This window comes from Thalia democratica, chromosome 4, assembly GCF_965202585.1.
Source record: "Thalia democratica chromosome 4, ktThaDemo2.hap1.1, whole genome shotgun sequence".
Lineage (NCBI taxonomy): Eukaryota > Metazoa > Chordata > Thaliacea > Salpida > Salpidae > Thalia > Thalia democratica.
Window position 1 is genome coordinate 20,675,795 of NC_139168.1, and position 25,268 is coordinate 20,701,062.

Here is a 25,268-nt window from a genome sequence, read left to right on the forward strand (position 1 = left end):
AAGGCAAAGAGGATTTTGACGACGACGGTGACAAAAAAATGACCGGCGTTCGCGTGTTAGCAGAAGAAACTGGACTGGTACTGACGTTGGATGAGTACAAAGAATTGAAAGCGTACGTAGAATACACACCTCATGGTAAACACTCAAAAACAAGGTTGTACTTAATCAAGAACTTGAACAAAAACAGAGTGCAACTCAATCATCGTCGGCGAGGAGAGATCTTTGGCCTTAAATGGATCGACGTTAACAAAATAAATCTGCAAACAAAAGAGTTCGAAACTGAAGAGTATGGAGACTTGACTAAATCAGTTCTTTTGTTGAAAGCGGCAAGGGATTTTGTTGCAAACCGTGACCATTTTGCATTAGTTGAAAAAAAAAAATTAAAACTTAAAGTGGACTTAAGTAACAATGTTCAAGGTTACCAAGAGCTAAGAAAAAAGTTACTAAGAAGCAGTTTAAATAACGTTAATTTAATAAAATAGTTTAGTTTGAGCTAAAGAATTATTAAAAACTTAACAGTATTACTTAAAAATAAAAAAGATACATAAAATCATACTTGATATACAAAAAAAAACAATCAAATTTTATTATAAAAAATAAAAGTACTTAATCAAATACTAATGAATATTTCATCCTCAAGTTTTTCATATAAGTCTTTCAAAGAAAACTAGGACTTATAACGTAAATAAAACTTTTTAAAAAATTTGTCTTTTTCATTTCGTATCGTTTACTTGTGTATATATAAAATTTTAAATTAAAACTATAAAACAAAAAGTATTTTCAAAGTTTTAACAAAAATTTCATATAATTCAGATTGTCTTAAATTGAAAACCATTTTCAGTTAACTTAACAGTAAAAAGGTCCTTTACGTTTTAATATCTTCTAATTATAATACAACTAAACACAAAGTCTGAAATATATAAAGTGCTTTTGTAGTACGAGCAAGCATACAATTAAATTAAAAAAAGTAAACTTAAGAAAGTTATTGAAATATTAAACATAAAGCAATTTATAAGAATTCTCTTTAAACAATTGAACGCATTTTGAACTCCATTTATCTTCAATCGTGTTGTAAATGAAAACATTGTGATCTGCTTCCTTTCCATCATACTTGACAATTATTTCGTTCCCTACTCGGAAGTATTCGAGTTTGTTATGATCGAAATCACCGTCGCATTTCAACGGGAACGGCTTAATAAGAGTGAACTTATCAGAGTCGAAAACCTCACAGTTTTGTGTGTCGAGACCAGCAACAACAAAAAGTTTGTTTCCCATCGCGACTGACCCGTGAAAATATTTTTCTTCCGTCAAGTCGGGCATGTACGTCCATTCACCTGCAAAACTGTCGTACGCCTCAACTGAGCGGCCCGTTCCAATAGTGCCTCCAGTGACGACAATTTTACCCGCGAACGCGACGCAAGAGTGGTCGTTTCTCGCGATCCCCATGCTCTGCAGATCCCGCCATTCGCAGGTCTCCGGGTGGTAAACTCGAAAAGCGGCCGATTCGACGTCCATTGTTTTCAACCAGCCTCCCGCCACGTAAAGCTTTTCCATGAACAAACACGCGGCGAACGATTCGAGCGCGTCACCCTTGTACTTGTACTCAGGCAGGTTTTGAAACGGTTCCAACGTTTCCATCTTCATTGTTTCGATCGACAACAAGTTCACTTCTTCCTCAGAGTCGGCAAAGTGCGCGAACTTCTTGAACTCCAACGGGTACTGGTTCTCGCAAATAACGTCGAACCCGGGTTCGGTTTTCAAGCTCACCAGGTAAGTTGCGTCTTGGAAGAAGGGCGTGAAGTCGTGCATGCACGCGCGGTTACGAACGTCCTCGAACCCGACCTGTTTCTCTTTCAAAACACGACCGACGTGGTTGCGGCAAGCCGAGCAGGACCTGCAGAACTCGTTGTTAGAAACGAGGCTTTCGAGAACTGGCGGGGGCAGCAGCTGCAGTCGAACCGTTTTCAAAAGCTCGAACGCCTTCGCGGCTCTAGATTTTTTGTCGTGACCGATCCAGCGGACCACTGCTTCGAAAACTTCAATTTCAGAGCTCACGTTCAGTCCTGACCTCGAAAGTATTGACTTTAAAGTTTTATAATCAACTAATTTAAACTCGTTAGTTTTTGATAAAGTTACAAAGTTGTATTCAATAATAGACATCAAATACTTGTTAAACTGTTTCACTGAAAAGACTTTAAAAACTTCTAACAAAAAGAAAATGTTCTTTTTATTTAGTAAATCCTTTAAACAGTCAATGTATGCGTTTTCTTTAACTTGTAAAGTTGTTGCGGCTTTAAGAAAAGGAACCAAATTTTCAATTTTCAAACTCAATCTGCCTGTTCAATAATATGTATTTCAGTAATAAGTTATACTGTAATAATTTAAGATGCAAAAAATATTTTTTATTATCATTAAAACAAACTTTAAGCTTTTTTAATAACTTAGTTTGAATTTATATTAACAATCATATTGAACCACATTTATGAAATTTTATATTTTTTAGTTTTTATAAACTACTTTTTTAAGATTTGATTTATGGCTAGATAACAGCAATAAAATTTTAATTTGAAAACTTAAAAAAAATTATAGCTTTTTTACAAATAAAAAAATTATATAGACAATCGTTATTGAAACTCAGTTAGAAAATTTAAATTCTATTTTTTATCTTAATATCACCTGATTTAAGCGATTCATTCAGCTGATGCTTACATTTTTCATTCAAACCGTTTAAAATATTTTCGAAATTTATTAATTTTCTATCCATTTTCATAAAAGAATTTTTTATAAAATATGAATGTAACTCAGGGTAAACGACCGTATCCATTTGTTTCTTTTTTTTCATACTTAAATCTAAACAAAACTATCTGGGGAGACACTTTTTATTAAACCTTTTATTCATAGGTATCGCTTTTTATCATAATTTTAAGTTCTCGTTTCAGTTTAATAGTAACTTTAAAATTTTTGCTTACGTACAACATAGCTTACTTACATTAATCAAGTGTTAAGAGTAAAAACAGCTGCCTGGTATATCTAAAAATAAAAACTTATCATAAAGAAGTCTAAATATTGTGCTTATTATATTAAACATGCATTATAACTTTTAACTAATACTTCAATTACTATTATATCGTGAATATAACTTTATACTAAAATTGTTTTTAATTTATTTACTAAAGACTTAAAATATGGTACAAAAAATTACCTTTACAACTCTAAAAGAGTGCATGAAAAAATCACTTGCATATAAATTTAGAAATTGTTATAAAAAAAAAACTTTTATTCATTCTTAATGTAAAGAAAGGTGAAGTTACTAAAAACTTTTAAGTTAAACTAAACTTTTAAAAACCAAATTTGTATGATATAGGATTATTTCTAAGGCCACTAACATTGTAGAAGACTTACCAAAATGTTAATCTTGTACTAATTGTTGCATTTTACTTAATCTGATTTTTTTTCTTATTGTTACTACTTTGATTTTAGTTATTATAACTAATGTATGTGATTAGTTTAGCTTAAATAACAGTAACTCACGTATAAAGATATGATTATTTTATTAAACGAAACTTACATGTCTTAATGTCTTTTATAGTTAGTTAAGTAAAATAACAACCTTGATTATAGAATAGACTGGGAAATAATCCACCATATTAGCAAAGCCAAAAACCAACAAAGCATTTGCAGTACTTGCATATTAGAAAAGGTCGCGATCGCCAAAGCCGACAGAAGGGATAACTTAAATAAACGGTACGAGCTCTTTAATTCCTGCCCGCACTTCAGAAAACTCCACTTCTTAAACTTACATGTCTGTAATACAGGTTTTTTGAATGCTCTTAAAATGTTTTTGTGTAGTTAATGCTTTCTTAAAACTAAAAGTTCTTATAAAATCATTCAAGCAAAGTTTCAAATTTTTGAACCTGTTTTAATAAAATCTATTTCTGTAACTCCTAAAAGTTTTCATTTTTATTATTCATTGTTTTTAAAAACCTTAAAAAAAAAACACTACTAATAAATATATTTTACACAGCTTTTATACTTTTAAGGTCAATAGGAAGCAATAAGAAGCTGGACATCAATTACAAAACGGTCCTTTAAAGGAAAAATATTAAAACACCAGTAGAAAAAAAACAAACTTTAATAACTTGTTTTTGTCAACTGTAACTTCAATGCTATAAAATTATTACTACAGATTTGTTAATGTATTAGACTGTTTGTAAAAGTCTAAAAGTAAAAACAGAAAAAATATGTAATAAAACCTAAAAAACATAAACTTAGCATCAGAAAGATACTTTGTTTAGTAAAGGCTTTTCATATGTAAATAAATAAATATTAAAGAGATTGTTAGCTAATTGTAAAGTTTATTAGTTATAGAATTTTACTATCACTTACAATTTTTACTTTCAATCCGTTAGTCTTTTCAAATCTACCAAAGTGTACATTAAAGTTTTAGTACGTCTTAGTAAAGAGTATTTTTGAAAGTTAATGCTAATTTGTTTGAAATAAATTTCTTGTAAATAATCAAAAAAAAAAAACATACCACGGTAGTGAAGTTATATTAATTTAATATTTATTGTTGTGTATCAATAAAATTAATTTAATGCTGCTTAGTATACAGATTAATCTAAACTTTTTACAAAATATTGGTAAACATTTAAAAGCAGTTGTGTTATTTATTAGCAATGACTTTATCTAAATTTTCTATTTAGGAAGAATGTGTCATTACAATACAATTTTAAAATAATCATTGAAATTAATACTCCGTTTATAGAAACAATAGTTATGAGAAACAATCAATTTATCTAAAATTAAATTAGTTTCGCTATTTAAAGATTATATACATACTCAACATTAAATGTTCTTTGTAATATCTTTATCATGCTTAAAACTCGTTATTTAACATATTAGAAACCGCAAAAATGTATAGCTGACATGAATAATTACATTTACTAAAAACACTGACTTAAACCTTAAATGTACAATAAGTTATTGGGAAAATACTTATTTGTAGTATCATTAACATAACATACAATTTAAAAAAAAGCTGTTGTTTACAATTTTATAAACCATAAACATATTGACAGTACATATTAAAAGTTTGAATTATTTTTAACAAAGTGTTTGTATCAGATGCTAGTCTCTGTTTTCTTGATTAAACAACTGTTTTAAGTTTTTTATAATTTAAAACTATATTAAGTTTAAAAATAATTAACGAAACCAAGTAAAATTGTAATTTGTTTATTTCAAAACTAAAAGACAAGTTATATACATATTTTGCTTATTATATACTTTATTGACTGTAGTATAAAATCAAAGTAGATTTCAATCTACCAGTATTCAAAAATTTAAACATACTTTGAAATTTTAGTTTTTAATTAAAAACGTTTTAAATGTTTTTATAGAGTAAACTAAGCATTAATTTATTTTAAAGAGGTTAAAATTCAAAGCATCTACAAATAAATTTCAAAGTTAACTATATTTTTGAAGTTATTGGTAAAAATTAGTAACCAAACATATATTAACCTATAAATATTATTTAATAGAAACTAAGTTTTAAAAAAGAACTTAATCTAAAGATATTTTTACATTATGTTTGCAAAACTGCACTATAAATACAAAACAATAGTTTAAATAGCCATTTTCCACCTAATTAAAAGTATTATAAGATTAAAATATTTAATTTTTGCTCTCACAGACTTTTATTGGTTTTTAATAGTAATCTAATTATTGATCAAATAAATTTTATATGTAATTAACATCTAAAAAGGTGGTTCCTAAATATAAATAAAAATTACTTATATCTTACAAGCACAACAACAATGAAAACATGCAATCTAAAACAAATTAAATATGTAGTCATGCTGCGTGTAATTGACTTTATTGGTACATACTTGCTTTATAAAACTTTTTTTGATTAAATTCGATGTAAAAACTTAATCGAATGAACTTTACACTAAATTTGTGCTATCTAAAATAAAATCGTTTGTAATTATTGGTTTAAAATTTAAATTTGACACAACTCAAATAGTTGTTAAATAAAAGTTTTGTGATTTACTTTTTTTTATTTTTTTACTACTGCATCCATGTCTGACTATTATTAGAAACAAAAGTCTCACTTATTTTTCTTTTTTTTTTGGTTTTAATTAAGTTTACTTAGAAAAAAACACCCCTTTGTACATAAAATGTCAAGTTATTTAGGTATTTCAAGCATAGTAATTCTGAAGTTGTTGTTTTATGTACTAATATTACGTAAAGTAACTAACCAGTAACCAACTTATATAGATATTGGCACTCAATAAACTCTAATTTAATAAAGAAATAGGTTTACCCCTGACTAACCTTAAGGTAAAAAACTAGTTATAAAACTAGGGCTAGAATTTGTAAGCCCACTAACAGATATATCTAAGCTGCAAGTTTTTTAAGTCAAAGTCGATTAGTGTGAACCATATAAAATTCACGTATGTTATAATAATCTGCTCCATAGTGCTTGTTATATTAGCTTTTGATCACATTTTTACTTTTAGTAAATGTTATTAATTTTTATACAATAGTTTCTTCAAATTACAAGACGATTTTTTGTTAGATTAGGACCACAAATTTTAGAAAATTCTCACAACTTCATTAATCAAATAGTAATACCTAAAATACTAAATGCACTTACTTAATTGGTTTTTCGAAATCTAGTCACAAAATACTATGGTTTTTACCCTATTTATTATTAACATAATGTAGTTTAAGTTTTAAACACCGAAAAAAAACATTATTCTTTTGTTATTGATATGTGCTACTACACGTTATTATAGCAGCTATTTTAAAAATTGCGTTTAGTCCAAAACTACTTGGATCAAGTAAGTTGCATTGGTATAAAATACTAGGGCAACCTTATCGGTAGACAAAAAATTTAAAACTGTTTAAACATTTTTTTTTTAATTTGAAATTTCTTATAACAAAGCATTTACTTTTTTTTAAGAGGTTTTATCATAGAAGGTTTTAAAAATAAAAATAATTGTATATTTACGGGAGCTTTATTAGGTTTATTTTGTATTTACATTAGTAACTGCTGAGTAAAATACTATAATGTGTTTAGTTTGTTCCTTTTAAAACGATGATACTAGTATTTACATTTTAAAAACTCAGCTTGAAAGCTTTTCCATTATATAATAAAGCTTTTTTTGATTTTTAATGTTCATTTTTTAAAATAGAATATTAACAAGCTATTATTTTATGTAAATAGACAATTTATACTTCATAAAAATACTAATTACAAGTTAAACTCACTTATTACTTCTGTAAAACATATTTTCCTAAAACATTTAGTGTAAAATTTACCCAGAATAACTACTTTACTGCGATTATGTTTCTCAACTATAACTAAAGTACCTTACATACGCAATTACAATTGGAGATTTAATAAATTTGGTACATAGTTGGTGTTGAGTTATATAAAATGCGTGTTTTTAACTAATATTTACTTAAACAAGATAATATTATGTATAACATGTCTTTTTGTTTCAGAAGTTTCTCAGTAATTTTTTATATCACTAATTGTTTTTTGCTTCTTGTTCAATTTGCTCAGGTCTTAATATGCATTATCTGGTTTGTAAATTAGTTCCATCAGATATTAAACTCTTATATTCAATAACTAAAAAATTACTCAAGTCTTTTCACAACTGCTTTTAATCGTGTAGCTATTATACCTACTACAAAAAATAACACTATAAAGAATAAGCAAGGTTTAGACACAATTGTATAACCCCATAAGCATAGTAGCTCAAAGGAGAAATACAACTATCTTTAAATTTAAATATTTAACTGTTTGATTTTATAAAGTTAGATAGCTTATTTAATTAATTTATCTCAAAGTGCTTGGCTGTTTTCAAAATCATGTACTTAGACGTTAAAACGAAATAAAAGACTTTGTTTTCGTTAAAAAAACTTGTAGAGTGTATAACTTGTAAGTTTCTTTACGAAACAAAAAAAAAATATTTTCTTTATTAACTATTTAAAAATCTAACTTAATGGGTCGTAGATTAGGATTGACTAACGTTATACTAAATTGAAAAATATTTAGGGACTGTACATTAAATTTTAATAACAAGTTCTACTGTACTTTACTTTTACAAGAACAGTTAACTTACAATAGCAACATTTCCTTTTTGCATGTTATATTATCTAGTGTTCTCAGGTTTTTTTACACTACTGTTCTGTGGACAGATTTTAATTAGTTGTACAGTTAATGATCAGAATATATAAACTCTCGTAACTAGTAATAAACTTTTTGTTTTTAAAAAGGTTTTTATTCTAAAGTCAAACAATATCGACACCAAACTGAAAAATCAGGCAGCAAATTTTATGTTTTTAATGCATTTTTGGAAAATCCTTGCCGGGTGCAGTGTAGTGGTTGACTGGCATCATGGGGTTGAAACTTCCGTTGCTAGGGAACGAAGCGTTGCTAGGCAGTGAAGGGTTGTTAGGTAACGACTTGTTGTTGCCAAAGACACCAGCTAGATGTTGGGGCAGCAAGTTGCTATGGAAGTCCCTGCCGGCTGCTTGCTGGTACATTTGAGCCGTCTGAGCAAACTTCAGTTCGTTCTGCATGGCAACTGACGGCACGTTGCTAGGCAAGTTATTGCTAGGGAGGTTGCTGTTATCAGGGGTTCCACCGGAGTTGCTGCTTATCGCAGGAGAGGAACTCAAACTGTTTGACAAACTTTGCTTACTTTCAGTTTCAGCACTAGAGGGCAACATAGATGACGTCATCAAGTTTTTACCCATTAGTCCACTAACAGCGATTACGGGAGGATTCATAAAGGGAAAAACACCGGTTGTGGCTTTGAAACAAGGAGAAACGTATTTCTGCAGCAACAAGTTGTTCTGTGACGTCAAAGAAAACAGGGGGTTCCCGGCTGAAGCAGCCAACTGCATATTCTTGAAAAGATCAACCTGGTTGGCTTGGTGCGTGGTGGGGGAAAACCCTGCGGTAAAATTGGGGAGGACTTGACTCGGGAAAGCCCCCGGAAATTGGTTGCCATAGAAGTTCTGCATGGCGAAAAAACTCTGGTGTTTGAGGATCTCCAATTGGCTCGAATATTCCCGTTTGATTTTCGTCCTTCTGTTCTGAAACCAAACCTTTACCTGTGAAAAATAAAAAGTGCGTTGGTAAGAATTATAAATAATTTTTTGGGAAAATATTTTCAAATTTAATCAAAACTCTTCTAGTAAGTAATAAAAAACACGCAATAACTTTAAGCTGTAACAGAGAAAAACTTTATGAGAAATGTTTGATAATGCTGTTTTTGGTTAAAGTTTTGTAATAGAGTTAAGAACCATTTTCAACTAAACAATAAAAACTATAGTTAAGTATTTAAACAAAATACAAACTTGATGTTCAGTCAGATCGAGTTCAACTGCCAGCTCTCGTCTCGTGTTACCAACCAGGTACTTTTCTCTGTTGAACGCCAGCTCCAAAGTTCTGAGCTGCTCAGGAGTGTAGTTCGTCCTGGATCGCTTCGTGGGCTCCACGCGAGCCTGATCTTCCCTGCTCCTCTTCCTTGAAGAGCTTTCACATGCAGGTCTTCTTTCACCTGTTGAGCTTTCACGTGCAGGTCTTTTACCAACAAGCGAATCGCTCACATCACGTGATATGTTGCATTCATCAACAGGCGAATCGCTCGCGCCATGTCTTCTGTTGCATTCACCTTGAAAGCCGCTTCTCATACCATCACTCAGCTGTTTGCTTTCACTCTTTAGTTCTGCTACTCGAGATGTACTGTTGCTTTCGGTCTCTTCAACAGTTCTGATTGTTGTCTCACTACTTTCGCTCTCATACATTTCTCTGATGTTTCTTTCTTCCGCATCAGATCTACTCAGCATCCCTTCAACGGAAAATTTTCTTTGACCTTCTACGGTTGATCTGCTCCCTCTTGCCTCGCTCTCGTAACAGCTTTTGCCAGATTGCATGTTTCTTCTCTCGAAACCAATGTCTCTTCTCTCAACGCTTTCGCTTTTTACGCGCCGTCTCTCGTTTTGCACGTCTCTTCTCTCGTTTTCAGATGCCGACTCAGGCCTGTGTTCGGCACGCTGTACTGCAGGTTCGCAACTTCTACCGTTGTAACTAGAGGCCGGAGTTCTACTCTCAGAAACATCAGATTTAAACCCAGGGTTGTTGAACACCACAGGTTCAGAGTTTTCAGAAGCGTTCGATGGGAACTTGGAGTTTTCAGAAAAACCCGATCTGAACTCTGAGCGCTGGGACTTTTGCGCTCTTGAACGTTGCTTAGATATGTTGTAAGCAAAGTCGGACTTCAACTGGTTGCAACTGACGTTTGCTTTAGGTTTAAGGTTAGGTCTCGTACCATGTCTTACGTCACATCTCTTTACGGCCATTACGTCACGTCTTAGATCATGTCTGACGTCACTTTTTACGTCACGTACAGGTCTTACGTCAGGTCTCGTTTCTTCGGATTCCATAGCAGGATTCTCGTCTAAAAAAAACAATAAGTAATAAGCACATAGCTTTTTTATACGAACTAAACTTGTAACTAAGTGTAGGCTTTGTTTAACTTAACTTACTCTTTAGCAGCACACAGTGGGCTGAAAACGGGGATCAAGCGGCCATTGACATAAAACTGTCATAAGAAGCACTATAATACAATTTAAAATTAAACCTAGTGTTACAATAAGAATAATGTTTGTTTTTATTAAAAAAATAGTTTGAATTTTAATTTTTAATGAAACTTTAAAGAAAAAAACTTAGAAAAAAAAGAAGTTATAATTGGCTACCTCAAGAGAGTCACATTTACTTCCATTTTAGTTTAAATATGAATGAATTTTCAATATCAAGCCGGGTGAAACTATACTCTAAATACAGTTTATTCTTAATTTAAGGCTGATCTTTGTATATCAAAGTTTGTATTATTAATAACGTTACATTAGTGCTAGTTTATCAAAAGAAAAAAAACCGTAAACATTTTGAACAATAAAAAAATTTATTCGTTGCAAAACTGTGCAAAAAACAAAATAATTTAGCCTGTGATTAAAAAAAGCACTTTAAATTTACTAGAAAATATAAGTCAAACAGTAAGTTCTTAAAACTTCTTTGAAATTAAGTTTCTCAAATAAATAAAACACTCTATTCAGTAGCACAAAGTATATGTAACAACGTTTCCAATTCTGAACTACATGATGAAAATTTTTCATCTAGCTGCAAACAACTTCGCGCAGTATGTCCAATTTCTTTACAATAAGTGCAATTCAGTCTGTCTAAAGTGTTGTTAGCATCGTAGTCACTCTTGTCCCATAATCGATTTAAACAATCTGTTAAATTTTCATACTGAGAAGTTTTCCTTAAAAAGTTCATTCTGTACTGTCTTAGAAACTTGTTGTTAGCTTCCAGTCCACTTTCGGTGTAATTTAGCAAACCTCTACCGTTGTTTTGCTCAATTAGTTCAGCACTATGTGGAAGAACAGTATGCGCAGTTGGTGTAAAGCGAATCCATTTAACCGACATGACCAGCATTATTGTTTTTTGAAATAAAACTAAGTATTTCTCTACATTAATCTTTTTATTAGAATTTATAGGCCTTAAAATAATGGTAATATACAAAATAATTTTGTTAATGTTTTCTTTTAAACTAACATCAGAAATATGCTTCGTCAGCAGAGTCCTATTATTGGTGTTTAGCAAAGTTTTGACTACGTTACCTGTTGTAGAAGTTCCACCATGGCCTGTGGGATACGGTTTTTTAAGAAAACCTTTAATTTGCTAAAATAAAAAAAAAAAACTATTTCATTAACTAAAACATATACTAAGTTACCATGTTTTGACCAATACTAACTGTTCTTATCATTCTTGGAGCTCAAATGATCTGTAAACAAAAGTAAGTGAATCTATACAAACTAAGAACCTTCTAGAACATACAAAATGGTCTTTTTGTCACAGTGAAAAACCAGGGATAGGATATTATATCAATTTTTTTAAGAGAAATATCGCTTGTCAAAACCTAAAAAAATAGTTATATTCACATGATAGATTTGTCTGTAAATTTGTATATAGATTCCTTGTCATTTTTTCTAAAATATTAAAAAAAAATTATGTTGGTTGTACGGTGGCGAATTGAGAAAATTAACCCTGAAGAATACCCTAAACTGCCAGAAAATCATCAATGAATTTTTGGCGAGAACAGAAGATTTTTTAAATGAGAAATAATATACTTTTACATTTAAATATTCAAAGAATTTTGAATTAACATTAAACCAAAGAAATGAAAAAACTTAAAAAAAGTATTTGTATAAAAGCTTATAAAGTGTTTTTAACAGTAGATGTAGACCTTAGTTTTGACAAAAATTTAAGCATTTTTCGAGGCTTTTTTTAACTTAAAAAAATCAAACTTTGGCTACATTTAAGCTTACATAACTTGTAGTATACTTTAAGCAGAACAGAAACAAACCCAGTTTTTAAAAGACGAAACCCCGCTCTAAACAATTAAATAAAAATCTTGATATAACTGTTTAGTCGCGAAAAAAGTCAATGGCCACTTGCCAGCCCACTGTGCAGTAGCTAGTAATATGTTAAGCGATTGTGTTGAAGATAGATAGTAAAGAATATTCTTAATTTTTAAAGTTTCAAGGTATTAGACACACTTTAAAGCTGGATCTTTGATTTTTATTATATAAGGTATACGAACTAAACTTGAGAAAAATATTATGAAAGTAAAATTAAAAAATAATCAAACTATTATTAAAAACGTTAAAACTATAAGTTTAAAAAAATTACTAGAATAAAAACTATTTAAAACGATAGTAATTTTGACATCTAAACATTTTGTTTTAAATATAGAAACATACTTCATTCAATTTTAAGAAACATTATATACAAACGTTTATTTTGCTTTAATCTTTTTATGCTATATTAGTTTTTCAATTAAAAATACTATACTGTATTAAGTAATTAACTAATCAAAGTAGGTGCTATATCTACGAGCAAACTAAAAGTAATAAACACGATTGATATTCTTGTAATAAAAGTTAAAGCACCAGGAAGTTAAAGCAATGTAATAAGAACCGCTTCACTTAATCACTTTTATAATTAATTTTAATTAACTCAACTACTTAAGCAATACATGTTAAGTAAATAGAAAATGATACTTCCTTTCTATCAAAAATTTCAATTATAAAAACAGAAACTGTCAAACTGCTTTACTTGCTTCAGTCATTTAGGTTGTTTAAAAAAATACAATTTTTCTTCTTCGCTTCTTAAAACTAAGTTTCTGTAGCTTTATACTTTCCAAAAAATAATTAAGTTTAGCATTAAAAATCTTCCAGTTAAGCTTGTATTTTTTATAACCAATCTTAATGTTTATGTAACACATAATTATTTACATGGTGTACATAAGATTCTTAAATATTCTTTTTTTTTGTATTTTATATTTATTCTTCAAATTTAAGTTTAATTATTTAGACTTTACACATTATAATTTTATTGTTTTGATATATTATACTAGTTATTTCCAGCTAGAAGTAGAGGAACTATGAAATAACTAATAACGAATACACATGATAATATAGAAACATTTTTGAAGCGCAGATAGAATAAATTTGATTGCTTCTTTTTTAGGGACAAGCTACATTATAAAAGTTAAATAACTCGCAAAACCTTGACGAAAAATTAAAAATACTAAAACAGCTTAAACATATAATGTTTATTTATAGCCTAGGAAACAAATACGATACAAATCAATTATTCACAATTAAGTAGGTAGTGTTAAAAAAAAATAAACAAAATACTTGACAAACCTAAAAACACAGTATAGTTGGTACCTTTTAATTCCTTACCAGTTAAATAAGCTTTTAACTTGCTGTCCATAAAGCAAATGCAATATTTAGTCTACTTAACTTCCTTATATATTCACTAATAATTATAATACCTTCTTTTAATACAAGCACTTATAAGGTGTTTAGTATCGGTGTATTGTTTTACTTAATTAAGTCGTAGGTGATTAACGTTTAATTATTAAGTCAATTAGTTGATCACTAACAATTGAAAACTATTAGTTTGAATTTCTTAAAAATGGTATGTTTTAAATTGTTTTCAGGTATTTTTAAGCTTTCGCTTTTATTTTTTAAAGAATTTTAATTCCTTTTTATTATACATATTAAAATAAACTATATATTTACAAAATTTTCTTGAACAATTTTTGAGTTTTAAATTAATCACATTAAAAATTACTAATTAAGTTTAACAAAACTCAGACAAAACAACTTTCGTTCCACAGTTTTCAATAAATGTTTATTTAAAAAGAACTTTAAAATGGTAAAAACTCAAATTTTCTCAACACAGAAAAATATTTTTATAACAAAATCAACTCAATACTGCCGAATCACCAAATTCATACAGCTTGAAGCATTTTTTACAACGATAAACGGGTAAACCACCAAATAAACAACTGTTATTCGCATAGTTTATCACAGGTTTTAACACCTTCGTAAAAAGATTATTTTAAACAATTGGTTAGTTCTGCGTAGGGAAAACATTAATTAAGCAGGTCTATATGTGAATTTTTGAAAATGTCGAAAAATTGTTTAAAACTAGTGATGTACCGGACCCACAATTTCGGGTCCGGCCGGAGCCGGATCCGGACTTTTTTTTCAAATTAGAGTCCGGCCGGAACCGGATCCGGACTTTTTTTTTCAAATTAGAGTCCGGCCAGAACCGGACCCGGACTATTTTTTCAAATTAGAGTCCGGCCGGAACCGGATCCGGACTTTTTTTTCAAATTAGAATCCGGCCGGATCCGGATATCAGACAAAAATGGCAATATCCGGCCGGACCCGGATAGTGAATCCGGTACATCACTAGAATAAACTAGCCTTAGTCAGAATGAGGTTTTTAAAAACTGAAAAAAAAGAACTTTAATCTAATAACATGTAGAACAGCTAGCCACAAGGTTTACAAATTTAGGGGTTATTTACAATTAAAAATCTGAAATCAAGTTCTTGAACAAAATACACTAGAAAATTTCAAAATATTGAAAACTGGGTCAGCTCAAACTCCTTCAAAATCTAAAAGAAAACTCGCCTGAGTTTTTATATAAATTAAACTAGCCTGAGGCAGTCTAAGATTTTTTTAAATTCCCAAAAACTTTCAAACTAGCAGGGTTTCCACTGTTTAAGTCAATAAAACTAGCTAGAGTAAGTATAAACAAGCCTGAGTCAGAATGAGGTTTTTAAAAACTGAAAAAATTACTTTAATCTAATAATCAGTAGAACAGCTAGCAAAGGTTGACAATTTGGTAGTAAAGTTGTGGTACACTTAACTTATTAGTACTACCCATCATAATTAAATCCTACCTTATTTAATTAATATCTAACAAATACTAAATTCTAACTAAGACGACTTTCTATAATCAGACACGACAGTTTTGAGTGATGAATCTTTTATATAAAACACAACAAGAAATACTAGCATATACAAAATTATTAATTACTTTGGTAACACTTTAAAAACTGGAAGCTATTTAAGTCTATATCAAAAGATTTAAAACAAAAAACTAAAAATTAAATAAAACTTTTAGTAAACAACAAACTATAAAATTTTTAATAAACTATTAAACTATAAACCTGGATTAAATTTTTAAACAATTAAACACCTGTTGAAATATTCATTTTTAAAACAAAACACTACTTACAATAAGCATTCACAAAAACGTTCAAGATATTTTGTTGCTTCAAGCTACACACCAAACTAACTAACTGCTTACATATAAACTGCCTGTCATGTTTTGATGTTTTGTTGCATCAGTATTTAGTTTGAAACATTTTGTCATATGATTCTCATTGGCTCGTACATTCAACCGTTTTAACTCTGAATATTATCTGAGCTCAACTTTAAACAATAAATAATGCAAGTATTCATTCCAAAGTTTCCAATTTTACAGCATATGTAAAGAGTTTTATTTCATGAAATGTTTTTTCATAGTTTAAATGTAAACAAATGTAAATTAGTCACGTGTCCAAAATGAGCCGATCACGGTAGGTGTTTAATTTTAACTGACGAAAATGACTCTTATTAATTTACACAGGATTTGTTTTTGAAAAAAATTCTTTTCAGTATGCTCTTTTTTACTAACTAGATCCGGGTCCGGCCGGATCTCTGTTATGATCCGGCCGGACCCGGATCCGGACTTTTTTTTCAAATTAGAATCCGGCCGGAACCGGATCCGGACTTTTTTTTCAAACTAAAGTCCGGCCGGAACCGGATCCGGACTTTTTTTTCAAATTAGAATCCGGCCGGATCCGGATATCAGACAAAAATGGCAATATCCGGCCGGACCCGGACCCGGATAGTGAGTCCGGTACATCACTATTTAAAACTAAATGAAATTTAATTTTATATGATAAGTAAAAGTTTAAAATTTGAATATTGTCAGTTTCAACATTTTAGTTGTTTTAGTGTGAACTGCCAGAAAGATACAGTTTCATTGTTTGTAAATTAAATTTTAACTAACTGTTTTAGTCTAATGCTTATGAACTTTACAAAACTGTTTATGCTTTTAACCAAAACGCTGCTTTAAACTGTGATTTAGTAGTTTGTAAATTGGTTAGCTTGTATTGGTGTAAACAGACAAAAATAATTAGTTTCAGTTGTTTGTGAGTTAAATTGTAATTAATTATTTCAATCAACACTTGTGAACTCATTATGATTGTTTATGCTGTTAATCAAAACACCGCTTAAAGTTTCAGCCAATTAGTAATTTTTTTAGGAAAATCTTTTTGAAAATATTTACATTAGATTGAAAGTTGTATTTCAACATTTATTTAAACTTTAACATCTTCGACTGAGGATTTTCAAACAAATATTAAATTAAGTTTTTTTTAAACAACTAAAGCTTGTTTAATAATGTATTGAAACATTTATGTTGTTTCGATAAATTTCAAAAAAAATTGAGAGATTACTAATTTGTTCCGGCCCTAAATAAGACAAATATTTTATTTAAATATATATATATGTATTATATTTATACTTTATATATATTATATTTATATTTTTTTTATGTTTAAAAACATAACTACGAAAATTAAATAGTTGAATCAAGTATTTACCGAACAATTAAAAAAGTTACAGAAATTTATGTAAGCACAACTTAAATTACTTTATAACCTTTTTTTTTTGAAACTTTTATGTAAACGAGTAATAACAAAATCTCAAAATCGCACACACAAAAATATTAATTTTGAAAAAAGTTCGTCACTGAAAAAAGAATAGAAATATTTTTACTAATAAAGAAACGAATATTTATTTAAAAGTCAGACATACTAAACTTATGGAAATAAAATTTATTAAATTTTGACGGCCACACTGAATTAACTTCCTGGTATGAACAGTTTTTACTCATATAAAACTTTTAAAAGTATGTGTTTAATCTCTTTGAAAAAGTTGCATGTACAAAATTAAAGACCACACAAACACTCTATAGATTCATAAAAATAAACTGCTATCAATTCGATCTTTTTATATACTCTACCGATTTGAAACTTTTTTTTATAAAAACATTGGTTACGCAAATAAAAATTCTAAAAATAAACCCCGCCAAAGTAAAACAAGTTTTCTAACTTTTAATTAATTTAAAATATTTTCTAATTTGACCTTTCAGACCACGCATCATAAATTATAGACTCCCTACATTCACCACTACTAATAATGTACATAGCATCAAATCGATAACCCCTGAGGGTTTCCATCGCTTAGCAACAAGGTATTTCGAAATTGAATACGCGCTTTATAAGTCCGATTATCTAGTTGTTATGGCAACCAACGGTAAAAATCGAAAGCCACCCTTAAAGTCCGTATAAAGTACTTGAAGTTTTGGCTGACAATCGTAGCTATATTAAACTCAGTTTATTCTATTTTTTTGTTCCGTATTACATCAATGTTAAATACAAGGTAGTTGTTTCAATTAAGAAACTTTAATAAGTTGATGATTATTTTTTAATTATCAAGTGTTCTAGTTTCAAGTGCTTAATGAAGAGTTTGAATTTCAATTGGATAAGTAGGTCTTATTGTAATTATTAAATGTATTTAAAAGGGATTATACCATGAGGAACATAAAGACGCAATATCTAATAAGCTCTTATATTACATATTATTTGTTAGGTGGTCAGTTTTCAGAATGTTAACATAAATGTTCCTAAATGTTTTACATTTATCTAAATATATTCAAAAAACTATACTAAATTAGTTAATTTAAACATGCCTTTAAACATAAACCTTTCAATTGTGTGCTGTGTAATTTAATCAAAAAATAAATAAACAAAAAAAAAGTTAACATTTTCGTAGAGTACGAAGCATACACCAAAATTAAATAAAATATTTAACTGTTAAAATTTTTTTATAGACTAATTAATAACTTTTACTAACTGTTCATCCTGGTAGAGACATTTTGTGAAGTCACAGTTTCACCTTTGCCTTGTGACATCATAATCATATCATTCTTATTCTCCTCACTTGCAACTGTATAAAATTATTAAATATTGAGTTTAGCTAATTAATGTATGTTTATCTTGTGTTAAGTTAGTTGCTTAAAAATTAAAAACTTTAACGATTTTTCATGGTCCCCACTTACTTTAAAAATTATAAAAAGTATGGTAGTTTACCAGTTTAATTGCTTCTGTGAAGATCTTTACGTCGGTATGACTTTAAGGAAGTTTGGTAAAAGATAAAAGAACATTTCCAAAAAAGTATTGATGATTTTTGTAAAATAAGTAATAAAGATAATAAATCTAAAAAAGTAGTAAATGTTTCAAAAATATCTGCTGTTTCAAAACACATAGTTAATAACCCTGATTGTGCAAGTATTTATAATTTGAAAAGACTAAAACTTATTTAAAAATGTTATATCATTTTTGATTTAATTAAACTTGAAACTATATGTATTTTATTAAGAAGATCAAAGCTATGTAAACATAAAAATTTCGATTTTCCTTTTTTTTTAGTTTCATAAATGGTTTTATAATTTGTTAAAAATGTTTTACTTATTTTTAGTTTCATTGCAATTGTAAGCAGCGATTTTAAAAAAATACAAAATGTCATTTATGTTGATGTTACTAGAGAACATTGTATAAAGCTGCTTTGATATCATTTCATTCATCTGAATGTCAACTCATTGAAATCCTTTAACTCCAAAATAACACGTTAAAAAGCAATTTTAAAGTTTTAATTTAAATCAATATCTGTGTTTTTGTGGTCAGTTTTCAAAAAATGCAGTAAGTTTATTGTCATTAAAAATACTGTAGGACAATATATTAAGTTGCCGATAATTTATATTAGTTGTATTCAAATTTCAGCTTAACAACTAAGAACTAATAAAATTAATAGTCTGTTTCAGTTATAAGGTTTTACTTTAAAGATAAATATTTTAACTAAAATTTACTTTTTACTTTTAATTTACATGTAAACATCATAATAGGCTTCACTTTTTTATATAAGATTATCTCTAACGTTTAAATTTTTTTTAGTCGTATATTGATCTAATAATAGCCGTTTTTGACAGATCTAATATAAAATTCTGTTCATTGACGCTAGTTAAATTTTATCTACTTTTGAAATCAATTTAAAATGACAGATTCTTATTTTTTAGTTGCTTAAAGGCATTTTATATGCGTTGAGATACATTTAATTTAAATACGAGTAAAATGCTTTGATTGCATTGAATTTTTAAAGTGGCTGTTATTTTATAATTTGAAATAAGATTTTTAAAAGCAGAGTACTTCGAATACTCGTTTAGAGATTGTAAAACTTAAGTTAGATCTAATTGTTAATAGTACATATTAACTTTCAGCTTAACTAAATTTTAAAAGTTATGAATTTTTAAAAGAAACTCAAACTAATAGAATAAGATCGGTATACTGTAATTAACCAGTACTACAATTTGTAGTTGTGAAACATTAGGTAATAAGTAGATAAACATTTTAATTATAACCTTTTCGTTCCAAATTAAAACTAAAACTTTTTTATATAAAAAGCTATAAATTTCAATTTACATACATAAAGTGTGATAAGCTACAGATGGAATTATATAAACGCCTACGCAGAGTAAAATGTCAGTAAAAAAAATGAGTTTCATTCAAATTAACGTAAACTTTTGATATAACTAAAACTATTAGCAACAAACTAATCACACAATTATCAACTGATCTAATTACAGCAGTCTTTGTTTATTTTTTATAGATTAAATTAAGATTAGTGGTATAAACTACTGTTAATGCTTGACTAGATTTACTGTTAATCTAACCTTTTAACAAAGTTTAAACCGATTATTTTCTAAAAAACAATTAATTTAAGTTCATATTTTATAACTAAACAAAACCAATAAATTAATATGTTTTACATTTCATAAAGTTTACTCGTATAAAGATTTCTTAATGGTTTACTGTAATTAAATGAAATATATTGTTAGTCAACGATGTAATTACTAGCTCAACATCTATTAAACAACTTTAATAAATAAAAATAATATTCAAATAAATACGAACCTTTGTTGTTGTGAGTAACTTTTTCACCACCGATGTCTGCATACTTCGGAATGTTGAAACCAAACCTCTGATCACCTAACTGCCTTGCCATCTCCGTACCTGCTACACGGCCTGATTGTTTCCACATACTGTTTACAGCTTGCTGGTACTGAAAACTATAAAAAGCAGCTAATTGTCGGTCCATCATCGACAATATAGTGCTGCTTTATACTGATATCTAGATTCTAGACGATTTAAATTGTTCGCAGACAGGGTATCTAAATATGACTTTTTTTTCTATTCTCTCAAACTTTGAAGCTTTTTTTTTTTTTTTTTTTTACTTCTCTCCTTTTACGCTGGTGGACATTATTTTGATAATAATTAATTTAAATAAGTCATATTCAATCTAAATTACATTAAAATGTTTTTAAACTAAGCATACTTTTAAAAGTAAAAGTATATAACTTTAACCAAAGTTTCAACAAAACTTGTAACCGTGTTTATATTCCTTAAGTTAAAGAAAAAGTTGTTTTTAAATAAACGCATTACAGTTAGATTCCTGCACAAAATTAAAGTTTACTGTAAACTCGTTAAAACATAGTAGGATTTCGTAATATGTTAAAAAAGTTTGACACATATTTCTTGCCCGCGACGTATTTTATAGCTTGGATTGTGTGAATAAAAAAAAAGCTTTTTTCAATAGCTATTTTTAAATCTGCTCCAGATCTAATTTTCACTTAACAGTTTTGCGTGTTAATTAATTATAAATATAAATGTTATTTAAAGGATTTTTCTACATTCTATAGTACAACTTTTCAAGGCTACGCGGTCAAGGAAAATATTTTATTTTATAAATCTGGCCCGCCAACTATAAAAGATACCTTACGCTAATATGAACTAAAATGAGAAAAAAATCAACTAGAACGATTATATTTAGTAATTTTTTTTAAACAATACTATAAAAAGCTTGTTTTTAAGATTCATTAACAATAATAGATAAATTCAACAAAACGGAATAAGTTTGAAAAATGAAATTTTAATCAATCTATTTAATAACTTTCAAACTTTTAAAACAGAAACTAATCATAACATGTTATTTCGCAAAATAAAAACAAAGTATGTGTTTTACTCATCGACTCTTTTTTTTTCTCTAAGATAAGATTTTTTTTTTAAAGCAGCACTTAAGTACTTAACAAGTCTACAAACCAAAGACGTTTTTTAACTTCCGTTACAAAGACAAAACTAAAAAGAAACAAAGCTTTGAAGAACACCTGTCTAATTGGCTCTTGTTTACATTTTTACGGTCAGGTAGTATTTTTTCCTGGCCGGGCACGAAAATATGCTAATTAGCCCATGGATTGTTAATTGAAGGAAAACTTACAAAGCATTGTTTAACACATGTGCCTAACAAGGACTTGTTTATGGTTTTAAGATCAAACAAGATTTTTTCGCGGCTGGGCAGAATTGTGTGTTAATTACCCAATTAAGAAGAGAGAAAATTCCTGAAAAGTACACCTTATACATAATAACACCCAATTACCAATATAATAAATAAACATAATAAGTACGAAAAGAAAGTATAACTTTGTAAAATGAACTCCGGATCATTGTTTTTGGTCAGGTCTCAATTCTCTTTGATCGTTAACATCAACAGTTTTAATCCAATTTAGCTTCTGTTTACCTTTTTTATGTTCAAAAGCTAGTATGCAGGATGTTAATTAAATAAAAGAGACTGTGAAAATTGTCTAATTGGTTATTGTTTGCTGGTTTTTAGGAGAAAAGTTTATTATACAGCAAAGTAAAAAGCTGTTGAAAATGGAATGTGTTTCTCTACTAGAGTCTAGACTAATTAGCTTTTGTTTACAGTTTCACATGGTAATGGTTAATAACAGGTGCAAAAAGGGTTGGTTTTAACCAATAAGTTGTAGCAAAATTTTGTTTAACTTAAAGTTTAGAAAAAGTGTTCCAAATCTAAATAGAAAAATAAAAACTGATTAAAAAAGTTAAAGCAAGTTGTTATCATCAAAGAGTTTATAGTAAAAATTATGTCATGTTTATGCTTCATGTAGTATGTATCATTAAGTTACATAAAAATTTTAATACTGACATATCGAATCAGTAAAAAATATTTAAGCAATAAAATCTCTAAAAGTAAAGTGTATATTTTTAAATGCTTTTTTAGGTCTAACTAACAAAATTCTTTTCTGTTTTTTATATAGTTTATATATGAAAATATACTAAAAGAGATAATTGACAACGACTGAGAGTTGTCAGAATTGGATTAGTCTAGTACCCATTTATTAAGTTTAATTTCAATGACTAAAAACTTTAAATTTATCTAAATCTGTCATAAACAGTCCTTTTCGAGTTAATAAAAATCAGTTTATACGATTCTTTCAACTTGACGGTAGAAGTAAATTAACTTATACGATCTTTCAAACCATTTTAACTTTTCTTTTCATAAATATTATTCAAGATTATAAGTGCAATATATGAAGTAAATATTGTTAATAAAAAAATACAAAACTTGCATGCAAAAAAGTAGATAGCAACATAAACACTTATAAACCTTAATGTATATTTAAAAAGCAATAACACATATAACTTGCATTAAATCAAGTAATACCGCTGTTCATACAATGTTTTATACTAGTTAATGTTATTTTTAACGTTAGTAGCGAGAAAACTCATTTATCAAAAAAAGCGCGAAAAAACTAGTTTTCGTTGAAAATTCAACAAAAATTGCCTCGGGTCGCCTCCAGCGTTATTTTCACCTTTTCGTCGTACAACGCCAATAATAAGATATTAATTCAACTGTCAATCGGCCACCCTGATAGTAAGTTTGGGCTTTCGGTCGAAACTAATTTTAGCAGTGATGATGTATTACAGTCTTGGATCAATAATTTGATAATTTTAAACGATTTGGTAGATGGACATATTTTTATACCTGCTCTCTATTGTCGATGACATAAAAGTAATAAAATGCGAAGACTTTGGAAAATTAAAATAAAACACATTTTCTTTAATTGTTAACAGTTTTCTAAAATTATTTAATTTTTTTTTATGTTTTTTATTTTATTTTTATTTATTTTATTTTTAGTTTCAAACGAAATGCTTTGTTTTTGATTAGCTTAGACAAGATTGATGAAAATATGGGTTTAAAAGTTATAAAAAGAAAGTAAGTAAACTTTTCTGTCAATGTGTTTAATTATGTTATTCATTTAAAAATTAATAAGTATTAAACACGTTAACGGTTAGCCCATTTAAAGACAGTTTTATTTTCCGATGATACACATAAATCTATGTAGTTAACTGGACTTATCAACTTAAACGTATATTAAGTATAATAAATGTTTTTTAATTTTATTCTTTTTAGTGAAAAAACAATATGTTTAAAGTTTACTAGTTATAAGACCATAAATTTTTCGAAAACTACATTGAGTTTTTACCTTTATTACAGATTGATGTAATATTTTTATAAAACATTCTTAAATAAAGTTCTCAACACTTGTACAAAAACTGTAAACTATTTTTAAATATAAAAGATTTATTCAGCCTAGAAACTTTTATTTAAAAAAGTTATAGCTTTTTGAAATAATTTTTTACAGGATGAAGTATTTCTAAATATTTCAAGTTTTGTTAACAAATTCAAGCTTTTTTTTTATTATTACTCATTTTGCAACTAAAAAACACTTTAATTGCTAATTTATGACAAATTAACAAAAATAAAAAACAACAGCTTATTTAACAGCTCAAGCACACTTAGCAACTCAAACACACTACCGTGTAATTGAAACTATACAGCTTTGTTAACTCCCATCTGTATTAAACTTTTGTATTAGGTAAACTTCTGTAGTAAGTCACATGTTCATTAAGTGCAATAGTCCGAAATAAACCCTTCAATTAGGTACCATGGCTACAATGTGAGCACCTGAAAATGATTCACACCTGTTATAACTTGCTTAATCAATTTACCGGAACACATTTTGATTTATTGAATTTTCAGGAAGTTATCATGAACTTAGATAAGTATGATATTTAAAGGGTTCAAAAATATGATTTAATTTGCAGTCGTTTAATATGTAATAAAGTTTAAGAAAAAAATACAATCAATGTGAACGTTATACCAGATAATAAACATCAAGTAATAAACCGACAATTATAAACTAATATAACATTTATAGACTTTCTATTTTATTTTATTGACTTTTTAAGAAGCCATCATGTTTTAAGCATGACTATTGAAGGGATTCAAACTATGATCTGCCTTACAACCGTTTTATAAAGAAAAAAACTTATAAACGATATAAATTAAATACCAGATAATAAACTACAAAAAATAAATCAGCAATAATAAACTAAAATTACAATTGTACCACCCTACTAGTTATATATGATTGGTCAAAAATGTTAAAGACTTTATATATTTATGTAAAAACATCAGCACTAGTAATGAATTTTTTTTAATTCTAATTTGCGATAAACTGACTTTTTTAAGCGCATTAAGTTATTTTGAGCTTTGAGAGTAAAAATATACTGATTATTTTATGTAAACCTCTTATCGGTTTAAAACTTGAATTCAGATTTGTTTTTAAACATCTAATCGTTTATAAACAATTTTTTATGAATTGTTACAAAAATTTTGATATTATCATTTTTTGAATAACATTTATAAATTTAAAAATAAAAAAAAACAATTGACACTTTTAGGAACGGCTTTTCAATAAAAAAAACATTTATGTTGCTTGTAAATACTAAATAGTTTA

The 25,268-nt window shown here is 28.2% G+C and overlaps 1 protein-coding gene across 1 annotated transcript; it reads right to left on the reverse strand.

Annotated features, from left to right (window-relative positions):
- Positions 1-993: 993 nt before the first annotated feature.
- LOC145833117 (kelch-like protein 35) lies at positions 994-8,156 on the reverse strand. Its single transcript, XM_082940318.1, has 2 exons — positions 8,133-8,156; positions 994-2,082 (listed from the first exon to the last, which is right to left on the reverse strand). Exons 1-2 carry the CDS (start codon positions 8,154-8,156, stop codon positions 994-996), a joined length of 1,113 nt encoding a protein of 370 aa, XP_082796444.1.
- Positions 8,157-25,268: the final 17,112 nt, after the last annotated feature.

What these genes read in the sequence shown, in the direction of transcription:
- LOC145833117 (XM_082940318.1), bottom strand. Translation starts at nt 8,156, where the DNA reads ATGCAAAAAGGAAATGTTGCTATT. An exon ending in AAAAAGGAAATGTTGCTATT is followed by an intron (nt 2,083 to 8,132) that starts GTAAGTTAACTG and finishes AAAACTTTAAAG; the next exon opens with TCAATACTTTCGAGGTCAGG.